Source organism: Cucurbita moschata, unplaced genomic scaffold (assembly GCF_002738365.1).
Source record: "Cucurbita moschata cultivar Rifu unplaced genomic scaffold, Cmos_1.0 Cmo_Scf00015, whole genome shotgun sequence".
NCBI lineage: Eukaryota > Viridiplantae > Streptophyta > Magnoliopsida > Cucurbitales > Cucurbitaceae > Cucurbita > Cucurbita moschata.
The window spans coordinates 4,611,036-4,622,357 of record NW_019268531.1 but is presented as its reverse complement, the minus strand read 5'-3'; the positions used below and the strand labels follow the sequence as shown (position 1 = coordinate 4,622,357).

Genomic DNA, 11,322 nt, shown 5'->3' with positions numbered 1-11,322 from the left:
CTCTTCCTTACCCGACTTCTCACGATTTTCCGACGGACCTTTCTCTCTTCTCTGTGCAGTGGTTTCCGAGGAATTTTTTCGTGAAAAGTTGGGTAAGGAAGACAAAGTTCATGGACTTCGGGTCGGGTACCCAACGGATAACTCATTACGGCAACCGCACAAATAAAACCAAAGTTTAAGAGTTAAAATGAGTTTTATAAATGACCCATTAAATGGATTCGAGTCCTTATGAAATTTTAATAAATGGTTTAATATGACGTAATAAAGTTGCATATGAAATTTGGTGGTCATTAAATAATTTTAAGACACGAGATAGGTGTAAAACAACATATAGTTGGTTTATGATCCAAATGTTCTCGAAATGACGTGCAATTTTAATGACAGACGTTATTTAATGAATTCTAAAGACCATGCAAAGTTTTACGACCAATAGATCATGTTTGGAGTTCAAACGACGATATGGGTGAAACATGACCAAAACGTCCCTAATTGTTAAACCATAAAATTTCAAGTACCTATAAACTCCAATAAGTTTAAAACTTAATATGACTCTCGTGTATGGTAACGTGCTTGACTTAAGGTTATGAGAATGACACGTTGCCATAAATATAACTTATGTTACTGTACGACCTTAAACTTTGTGTTATGTTACAAGATTAGGATGTGTTACACCTTAGGGTTAGCCCATGAATTTATGTACTAAGATGCTACTCTAGAGCCATGAACCAAGTCATACAAGATCACCGTGCATCCCGTGTTCTAAATTTACCGTAACCCCTTTAAGATTATTAGGTGTTACTCCGACTTATACCCTATATGATTCTTAACCTCCCACTACAAGATGCATCATGATTCTATGTTTTCGTAATCTAAGTGGGATGTCAGACACCATGTTTCTCTAGCAGGATGTCATGTTTCATATTTTCCTCACCTAGTGAGATGCCATGCACAATGTTTTTACCGGACACCTATCATGTTTAATAGGTTATCCTGCCTCATGTTATTGTCGGCTTGTCCTACCCATGTCTTAGGATGTCCTGACAACTTTTCTTGCCAAATGACATGTGTTTACGTTCATGATATTCACCATGTGACTTTCTAGATCTTCCATGGGGAGTAGTTTAGAGACATGTTCGGGACAACTAACATAACTCATGACCACAAGCTAAGAAACCATGTCAAGTTCCCGGTTTGAACAAGGTTGTATACTTTAACACCCACCATAGCAACAATTAAGAATCTACACGTAAGTTGCTTACTGAGTCTTGTACTCACTCCATATTTTCCATGTTTTTCAAGTAATTAGGAGTTGATCGGGAATGAGAGCGTGCTACTATAGAGAGCCACACCCAGTCCACAACCTCGAAAATTATTTTGTTATTATTATTTTTTTTAATGATTCCGTTATGTATTTTGAACATGTAAACTATACTTTTTTGGTTAATTTAAATATATGTATGCATATTATGTTTGGAATTTTTCTTATTTTTATTTCTAAAAAATTTTATCGTATTTTCAACCCATATAAGTCTCGATCCGTTCTTCGAGCAAGCCACAACATTCAAGTCACGACATCAGCATTTTTGGTTTCGTGTTAGATATTTACTTTGCAATCTCAATTATTGAAGTCTCATAAACTAATTTTACTAATTTTAATCCCATAATTATCTTAAGGTTTTATAAAATAAAAATAAGAACTATAATAAACAAACAATTAAATATACAAAACCACTTGCCAACAACTTGACAGTTTGGCCGAGTGGTCTAAGGCGCCAGATTTAGGCTCTGGTCCGAAAGGGCGTGGGTTCAAATCCCACAGCTGTCAGTTGGTTATATAAGTAATGGTATTTTTGAATTTATAAAAATATTATATTTATATTTATTTTTTATTATTTAGCCTTTATAAAATTTAACAGGAAAATTAAAATTGAATGGCCGCAATCCACACCCTACTGCTGAGGTCGCCTCCCTCCTCACTAGCCATCAGTTCTGTTTCTTTTTCCCGCCATTTCAAGCCTCGCCCAAGCTTTTGCTCTCTCTTTCACGCACAATTCTTCGTTCTCTTTCTCGATTCACGCTAATCTCGAAACGCCAGGGAAGATGTTGTGGGTCGACAAGTATCGTCCAAAAACCCTAGATCAGATCACAGTTCATCAAGATGTAGCACAGAATCTTAAGAAACTGGTAACCAAATTTCGTTGTTGTTTTCTTACCTCTTTTTTCCTTGCATTCCTGAATTCATTCTTCATTTGGCGCTTTTGATGTGTTTTTTCTTTTAATCTTCTCGTAGGTTACCGAGCAGGACTGCCCTCATTTGCTCTTCTTTGGCCCCTCCGGTTCCGGAAAGAAAACCCTAGTCATGGCGCTTATCCGGCAGATGTTTGGAGCAAGTGCGGAGAAGGTATTGGCTCTTGAGTTTTTGTTTGCTTGCTGCGATTTTTTTTTTCTGTCTCTTTGTGGTGGTTGATCTTCGCTTACCTTTCGGCTGCAGGTGAAGGTGGAGAATAAAACCTGGAAAGTTGATGTAAGTTTCCGTTTTTTAGTGATGCCATTGGAAGGCAATTGAAAGCAATTTAGTTATCTGTTTATATGATTGCTACTTCAGAATGTTATAGAATTGCGTAAAAATTTAACTAGTTGAAGCTATTATTTTGCTGTTTAACTTAATATTCTCATAATCTCTTCTTTCTCTGTCTCTATGCTCTTCCTTTTTCGTGTTTCTTCTCAGGCTGGAACTAGAAATGTTGAAATAGAGTTAACCACCATATCAAGTACAAACCACGTCGAGCTCACTCCCAGCGATGCAGGTTTCCAAGATAGGTATATTGTTCAAGAGATAATCAAGGATATGGCGAAAAACAGACCCATTGACTCCAAAGGGAAAAGGGGACATAAAGGTGTTGATTCTTCCCCATACCCTCCAACCATATTTATAAGTTGATCATGCTTGAGAACTTTATTGATTTTCATTGATCATTTGGTAGCTTTTGTTACCAGTATGCTTGAATGCTCAAGACTTTGTATATGTATAAGATATTGAGATTTTTGGTACTTGTGATGTATCAGTTTTGGTTCTAAATGACGTTGACAAACTATCCAGAGAAGCACAGCACTCTCTTAGGAGAACGATGGAGAAATATAGCTCGTACTGTAGGTTAATACTTTGCTGCAATAGTTCATCAAGAGTTACTGAAGCAATCCGTTCTCGCTGCCTAAATGTGCGGATAAATGGACCAACAGATGATCAGGTCAGGAGAGAATGGTTTCTTTGTATTGTAATTTTAACTTTTTGTGCTGAATATGAATTTGAGTAAACTAAATGATGGACCAGAAGAATGTAACTATAAATGTTATGTTGCTAACCAACGTGATAAATTTCACTTGTATCTAATTTAATATTTAGATGTAAGTTTAGGAGAAAGAATGCCTTTTCAGATAACAATAATAAAAAGAAAGAAATACTGTAGCCATTTTGTCCTAAAAGCTGTTAAAAAAAAAAGTTACATCTTTTCACCAGATTGTCAAGGTACTAGAGTTCATTGGGAAGAAAGAAGGACTGCAACTTCCATCTGGATTTGCTTCCCGCATTGCAGAAAAATCAAACCGGAGTTTGAGGAGAGCTATACTATCATTCGAGACTTGTCGTGTTCAACAGTTAGTCTCCATTTGGACTCATACTGATCTAAGCTTCTCTCTCACTGCTTGTCATCAAATTACATTGGACATCAATCTTTGAGGATTGGTACTGAGCTGTTAATTTATTTTATCTTTTGGGTTAGGTATCCTTTTGTTAGTAACCAGGCAATACCACCGATGGATTGGGAGGAGTACATCTCTGAGATAGCGTCTGACATAATGAAGGAGCAGAGCCCCAAGAGGTACTTCTCTTATGTACCTTTTTCTGTTGTATTTTATGCTATAACAAACATCTCAATATCATATACGTGTCTTCCCTTCATATACATTAGTTAGGTATTTCTGACACCCCATTTGCTATGCAAACGATAATGCAACCACTTTTGTTTCTTAAAATCTGCTGTCCAACTATTCTTCAAGAACAAATAATTACATGGAGATAAACAATCCTTAAACTTCTATTGATGGTATCCTTGATTATGATGATCTTTTTCTGGTTGGATGAAGGTGGTAGCGTTTCCTGTTCACCATTAGAACTTAGAGTTACCTCTCTGATACTTCACCTTTTTTAGTCGACATTGAATTTTCTTTTTTGAACAAGAAACAACTTCTCATTAATATAATGAAAGGAAATGTTCATGGGATACAAACTCCTAAAGAGGTGAAAACAGAAAAAGAAAAAGAAAAATCAAGAACATAGCGGCAATTACAATCAAATAAAGCTCAGCCCTGGGAATAATAAAACTACAAATGCTTCATGCATTATTAAAAGCTTCTCAGCCACTAGCTCATCCATCAAGACATCTTTTAAATGCTCTTCATGCAAATAAGCTATAATAACTTCCTCAGTTAAAGGTCACTTAAAATCGGAATTTGACTTCATCCCTTAACCAACCAAAATAAATGTTATATGAACTACCTTTTTTCCAACGAATGCATTAAGCACGGGAACATACAATGCTACCTTGGAATTCCACATGAATTTAATGAGCTTTGAATAAACAATATTAACATTTAGCTTTGTAGAAGAACCAAGTTAGAACAACGGTGCTGCTGAAACTTCTTCAAACCCCCATGTGTTCTAGGATAGAATTTTCATTGAATCACAAAGGATAATTATTGAAATCATCTCACTAATTATTGAAATCATCTCACAATCTGACGTTTACAGCCAACTGTTATGAAATCTAAAAGGGAAAGGCCTTGAAACAAAACTTCCAGCTTCCAAAAGTAAAGGAAAGTGGTAAAAAAAAAAAAAAACGAGCTTGTCTTGGTACCCTTGAATTTTCAAACAACTGGTCCCGTTCTTTTAAAACAAGAAGTCTATCAATCAAAGAATTTGATCAATTTTCTGTCAAAAACTTCAATCTTGGTCTCCTAAATTAATACCAAATATGGGCAGTGAAGCCGAATAAATTTCTTTAAAGCTGTTCTTTTAGAATGATCCCCAAAGCCTCTAGTATTCCATGATGTAACTTTCATTGTTGAAACTCACAATAGTTAAACAAATTTTAAAAATCAATTGGGGATGTTGGAGGGATACTACGAATTTGAAGACCACAAATTTTAATTAAAGGAAAATTATTCTTTAAATTGTTGGTGGAGGAGGAGAAGTACTTATTGGAAGAGTTTCACAAGTAGCTGAATTTGTTACTGGAGGCTCATTCTCATTATCCTGAAAAAGAACTAAAGTCTGCGTAAGAGTCCTCCAAAAAGCAATCATTATCAGCCCCAAAATTCTGAGGCTTCAAGAGTTGAGACTGTCTCCACACTACTTAAACTAACATCAGATTCCCCATCCAAATCGATCGAAGGTGATGAAGGCACATGAGAACCTGCTCTGGACCAGTAAGGTTGATATCTGATTGAGATGAATGTTGGAAGCTCAATTTTCAGAGGACATTTGACTCACATTTGCTGAAGAATAGACTTGATTTGGCACTGTTATTAGAAGTCATGAACATGATTCCTCTAGAACATCTTCATTAAAGGCTGACTTTTCTAGAATAGGGAACATAAGAGGAGCTGACTCTTTCTTCCGAGTGTAGTGAAATGGATAGACTTCATTAGATCGTTTTTGCTCTTCTTGAAGATTTCGAGGACTTAAAGCCTCAATAGGTGTAGAAATAACCGATGAAAATGAGAATCTGATGAGTGAAGATTCCTAATCGTTGTTCAACATGTCCTTGACCTTTGTAAGGCAGCAATGGAGGATCTCGATCATCTTTTGTAGTCTTTAGATTATGATTTGGCAGTCTGGACTTATTTATTTCAACCCTTCGGCATCAATGTGGTTGGGCTTAGAGTTTGTCATCCTATCGAAGAGTCTTTGCTTCATCTCCCCTTTAGTAGAAAAAAAGCTTGTTTTTGTGGATAACTGACATTTATGCTTTGTTACGGGGTCTTTGTGGTGAGAGGAACAATATAGTTGTTGAGGAAGTGGAGCGTTCTAGGGAGGAAGTTTGGTGTTCCACACTTCCCTTTCGGGTTCTGTGTATAAGGACTTTTGTAATGATCTATTAGGTATTATCTTGCTTGATTGGAGCCTCCTTGACTTTTGTTTTTGTCAAGCAGAGAAAAAACTATAGAATTGTGAGAAATTGCAATTGTCCTATTCATTTAATTGTCCATTAGAAACATATATGGTGAGAACTAGTGAAAATTTTAATTTTTCTATTCTTTTGTTATTGACTAGTTGTAGAATTGTGCGAGTTTGAAATAAATTGGCCTTCTTTTTGTGGTATAGACTGTACCAGGTTCGTGGGAAGTTATATGAACTACTGGTTAATTGTATTCCACCAGAGATCATATTGAAGGTAATTATTCTTTCCCAATTTCTATTGATTTTTTCTGTCTTAATGTGTGATTTATATTATCTAGTTTCTCAGAGGCTGCTTTATGAGCTACTCAAGAAATTGGATGCTGAATTAAAGCATGAGGTCTGTCACTGGGCTGCATATTATGTAAGTTCATAATTTGACCTGTTAATTTGTTTACATTCCCTTTTATTATTTAATATCAGAACTTTTGATGGAAATTTGAATATCAATCTCATTAAAATAACTTTTGTCCTCTCTGTCTTATGACGAGTTCTCCAAGTTTTCCTTGTTTTGCAATTTCTTGACCTTTCTCGTCAAAAGTAACTAGCGGATTACATCCTCCTATACTTGATAGAACAAGTTCGTATGAACATATATTTGAAAGTAGTTTTTTAAAATTAAATAATGTTCTTTACTTCCGAAAGAAACACCAATCAAGTGTTTCCTCCAAAGTACTTTAAGCATTTGTGTGTTGGAATTTGGTGAATACTGATGGATGGGGAGATTCTGAGAATTGAATAATACAAAATTATATTTGAGATTTATTGTAACAACCCAAGTCCAAGTTCACCACTAGCAGATATTATCCTCTTTGAGCTTTCTCTTTCGGGTTTCCCCTTGAGGTTTTTGAAATGTATCTGCTAGGGAGAGGTTTCCACACTCTTATAAAGAATGCTTCATCCTCCTCTTCAACCGAGGTGAGATCTCACATTGACGATGGATATAGAGAAAAGCAACGAAGAGAAATTTTTTAACAATATATGTCTGTTCTTTTTCCTCTGGTTGGTTCTATTAATCTGTATAATTTCAACCATGTTTTTTTAACTTTATTCCTATGCCATGACTAATTTGTTACTAATGACGTCTGGTCAAATTGGCATCACAATCACGTAAGAAGAGTCATCTACTTACTTAAGTTTGTATCATATTGTGAACACTATAGCGGCGGGCCATAGATCCACATGCATTGGTTCACCAATATGATATCACTGATGAAACATGGCTGCAGAGAGTTTCACCTTTGTTCAGTTTCATATCTCATATTTGCTTAAATCTTTTCCCAGGAACACAGGATGCGACTTGGCCAGAAATCCATCTTCCATATTGAAGGTAAATCCATTTGGTATACAAATATCAGAGTAACTGTTCTGACATGAAAATTTTACGCCTCTGTGCTTCTTTTTTTTCCTCTGATTCTATTAGTTTATCAGCCACGATCTTAATTTCATCATCAAGTGCTGGATAATATCATACAATTTAATGGTTTGTTGAATCATGGATGGATTTGACTCTTCATGCTCTTGACATTTGTGAAAAGATTTCTTGTTCTCAACCTTTTATAGACTCAACTGGAAGAAGCCAAAAAAAATTCTGTCTCTCAGTTTTTAATCTCCCTTTTGGTCTGGTATGGCAGCTTTTGTGGCAAAGTTCATGAGCATATACAAGAGTTTCCTCATTTCAACGTTCGGCTGAAGAAAAAGCAATTGAATGTTCGTAGTTTTAGCGTGTCGGTGAACAAGACAATCTGGTGCCATCTTATGTTCTTCAGTCAGTTTTGTTTGGCACTAGTTTGTTTGTTTGTTCATCATCCTTTAGGTTTTATCTATCAGGGAACTTGAAGCTGAACTCTTAGGGATTTGAACTGAATCTAACATGCCAAAAAATGGAAATTTATTTAGTCATTTTGTTGCACCATCTCCGGGAGATAATGGGAAAAAAATGGAAAATCCCAACCTTATTTGGCTGTGTTTTCATTGCTTTCACTCAAAGTTTGAGGTTAGTTTTGTTTTGATCTTTTATTTTGAACTGTTATGTTTTGAATTTTCATTTGAATTCAACATAGATTTAGATAGGGGACGGTGATTGGATTGATGATAAAATAGAATCTTGGGTCTCGAACAGTGATTTGATTGATGATAAGGAAAGAGAATTCTTGGTTCAGTTCTCCGCGATAGATCAAATTTTATTGAGTCTGGCTCATAGTGATCTTTTATCAAAAAGTGACTTTGGTTATCAAATGATTGAACAACCGGGAGTAATTTACTTACGATATTTCGTTGACATTCATAAAAAGTATCTAATAACTATGAGTTCAATAAATCTAGAACGACGGACAATTCTTGCTCATTATCCGACAATCACTTATTCATAAACCTCGAGATTAATAGTTTGAAGTTCCTTGAATTTGATTTAGTTAAGATATTTTTTAAAATTTAATTCAAATAAAGTAAAAGATTAATATGTAAAATGTTTATTTATTTATTTTTAAATTTATAAAGTAAGATTTCAATTCAATTTGGATGTATATTTTTTTAAAAATTACAACAAAATTATTTTTAAGAGTAGTTGGATTATAAATAATAGAATAAGTAATTATGAAATTAAATAAAATATAAATTTAGATCCGTTAAACAGATAAACAATCCAACTTAACCCAAATTATAATCGGGTTTTTTGAGTCACCCAATTTTTTAAATATCTCTAATATTTGTTTATAACCTAAAAATATTTTTAACAAAAGCATTTTCATATTACCATTTCATTATTAAAAGTAAAAATTAAAAAATTAAAAAAAAAAATAATAATAAAAAAGATAATTGAAAAACTTTAATATAAATTGAAAATTGACATGCTTTAAGCCCAAAAAATGTTCAAAAGAATTTCCTTAGAAATTCCATCGATTCTCGAATTGAGAGGATCGGGACTGCTACCTTCGCTCCGCCATTTTTCTCTCCCACCACTCTTCGTTGATTCGATCAGATTTCTGCAACTCTGTCTAGGGTTTGATATTCTCCAAGTTCAGTCAAGAAAAATCTGAAGGTAGTTCTGTCTTTCGACTATTTCCGGCTGAAATTTCACCATGGTTCTTATCCTTGCCCTCGTTTGGATTTTCGCCCTTCCTTTAATAATTGAGAATTTCTCGGAATCTAGACGCGCTTTTATTCCTGTTCCCGTTCGAGTTTTCATGTATGAGAAGAAAGGTTGAGAAATCGTTGTGATAGTGTAGGGTTTTGGTTATCTTGTGGTGAAGCTATTGCTTGATTATTATCTATTTTGTATGTGTATTATTACTATTAATTTTTTTGGTTGGCGACGTTTGTTTGCTGCGTTTTATTGATTCATAAAGTGACTGTTTTAGTTTGTTACGCTCGGAGACTGTTTGTTTAACGCTGACTTATTTCATTATTGGGGTTCAGGTTTACCAACGTTGATTAGGCTGGAAGTCTGATTTAAGCTTCGTCGAATAGGGAATTTTAAGTTGAAAAAGGAGAAAGTTCCTTCTTTTCGGTCTATATTTTGCTTCTGGAAATTTAGCTGAGTAACAATGTCGGTAACCGCGGGTGTTAGTGATACTGTAATTGCTGTTAGGGATAAACTTAGAGGTAAAATTGGACAAACAAAAGTTAAGAGGTACTGGCCTGGAAAGGCACCCGAGTGGGCGGATGATGCTGATGAAGATGGCGATATTAGGATGTCCAGGGTGGCAGCGCTTGAGAAAGCATTTCCAAGTCAGGAAGATTCAGATCTTTCTAAGAAGGACGACCCTAGGTTGCGCCGTCTAGCTGAGAGTCGGATAGATAATCGGGAGGAGATCAGAGCTGATCATCGACGTATTCGCCAAGCTGAGATTGTTTTGAACATTGAAGAGGAAACTCGAAGGCAGGAGGGAATAGATGCAGAGGAAGAGGACGAGGATGCTTTGGAGGAAAGAAGAAGAAGAATCAAGGAAAAGTTGCGACAAAGGGAGCTAGAAGAAGCTGCATTCCCTATAGAAGAAGAGGAGGAGGAGCCAGAGGAAGAGGAAGAAGAGGAGTCTGAGTATGAAACTGACTCAGAAGATGAACCTACTGGTATAGCAATGGTGAAGCCAATATTTGTTCCTAAGTCAGAGAGAGAGACAATTGCTGAACGAGATCGTATTGAAGAGGAGGAAAGGTCTCTTGAGGAATTGAGAAAAAGGAGATTGGAGGAAAGGAAGGCAGAGACAAAGCACATTGTGGTTGAGGAGATTAGAAAGGATGAAGAGATCCAGAAGAATTTGGAAATGGAGGCAAATATTGCTGATGTGGATACTGATGATGAAATTAACGAAGCCGAAGAATATGAGGCTTGGAAGGTTAGAGAGATCTCGAGGATCAAGAGGGATAGAGAACTCCGAGATGCAATGTTGAAGGAGAGGGAGGAGATTGAGAAGGTGAGAAATATGACTGAGGAAGAGAGGAGAGAATGGGAGAGGAAGAACCCGAAACCTGCTCCACCTCCTAAGCAGAAGTGGAAGTTCATGCAGAAATATTTCCACAAGGGTGCATTCTTTCAGGAAGATGCTGATGATAATGCTGGAACCGCAGGATCTGATACTATTTTCCATCGTGATTTCTCTTCCCCAACGGGAGAAGATAAGATGGACAAGACAATATTGCCCAAGGTTATGCAGGTCAAGCACTTTGGTCGTAGTGGGAGAACAAAATGGACTCATCTTGTCAATGAAGATACAACTGACTGGAACAACCCGTAAGTTAATTTAACTTTGTTTACTTTCTGCTTCTCAATTTCCTATCTTAAAGTATTGCAATGTCAATTGGGATTTCTTAATTGAGTATCCCTTTTATACCTAGATTAAGTACAATACGATCCATTAAAAAAAAGCATCTAATGCCTTGTCTACTCATTGAGATTGTGTTAAGTAGAGAATGATGAAAATAATTTGGGTATGAGCATGAGGTTAATGGACGTGCTGAGCTTAATATTTGAGATTGAGGCTTTTAGTTTGTATATATATCTACTGGAGAATATGAAGATATGATTAGAACGATGCCCTGTTTCCAAGGGGTCTTCTCTGTTTGTTTGTTTTTTTTTTTTTTTTTTT

The 11,322-nt window shown here is 35.7% G+C and overlaps 2 protein-coding genes and 1 non-coding gene across 4 annotated transcripts in view; all 3 read left to right on the top strand.

The window, feature by feature from the left end:
- Nucleotides 1-1,745: 1,745 nt before the first annotated feature.
- Nucleotides 1,746-1,825, top strand: TRNAL-UAG. The gene has a single exon. It is a non-coding gene; the product is annotated as a tRNA-Leu (tRNA).
- A 116-nt stretch (nt 1,826-1,941) lies between these two features.
- LOC111453820 (replication factor C subunit 3) lies at nt 1,942-8,213 on the top strand. Of its 2 annotated transcripts, XM_023095070.1 has the most exons (11): nt 1,942-2,184; nt 2,291-2,401; nt 2,492-2,524; nt 2,729-2,897; nt 3,067-3,248; nt 3,518-3,654; nt 3,780-3,878; nt 6,383-6,452; nt 6,525-6,599; nt 7,520-7,565; nt 7,870-8,213. In XM_023095070.1, exons 1-11 carry the CDS (start codon nt 2,101-2,103, stop codon nt 7,926-7,928), a joined length of 1,065 nt encoding a protein of 354 aa, XP_022950838.1. In that variant the 5' UTR covers nt 1,942-2,100; the 3' UTR covers nt 7,929-8,213. The 2 variants fall into 2 exon arrangements, with proteins under 2 accessions (XP_022950838.1, XP_022950837.1); XM_023095069.1 differs by having other exon boundaries at nt 6,383-6,599.
- An 885-nt stretch (nt 8,214-9,098) lies between these two features.
- The window catches only part of LOC111453684 (microfibrillar-associated protein 1-like), a 3,403-nt gene continuing 1,179 nt past the window's right edge, over nt 9,099-11,322 (top strand). Inside the window, exons 1-2 of the mRNA XM_023094879.1 lie at nt 9,099-9,275; nt 9,653-10,967. Of these exons, the coding sequence (XP_022950647.1) occupies nt 9,781-10,967 (1,187 nt within the window). The 5' untranslated portion in view covers nt 9,099-9,275; nt 9,653-9,780. The remainder of the gene's footprint in view (nt 9,276-9,652; nt 10,968-11,322) is intronic.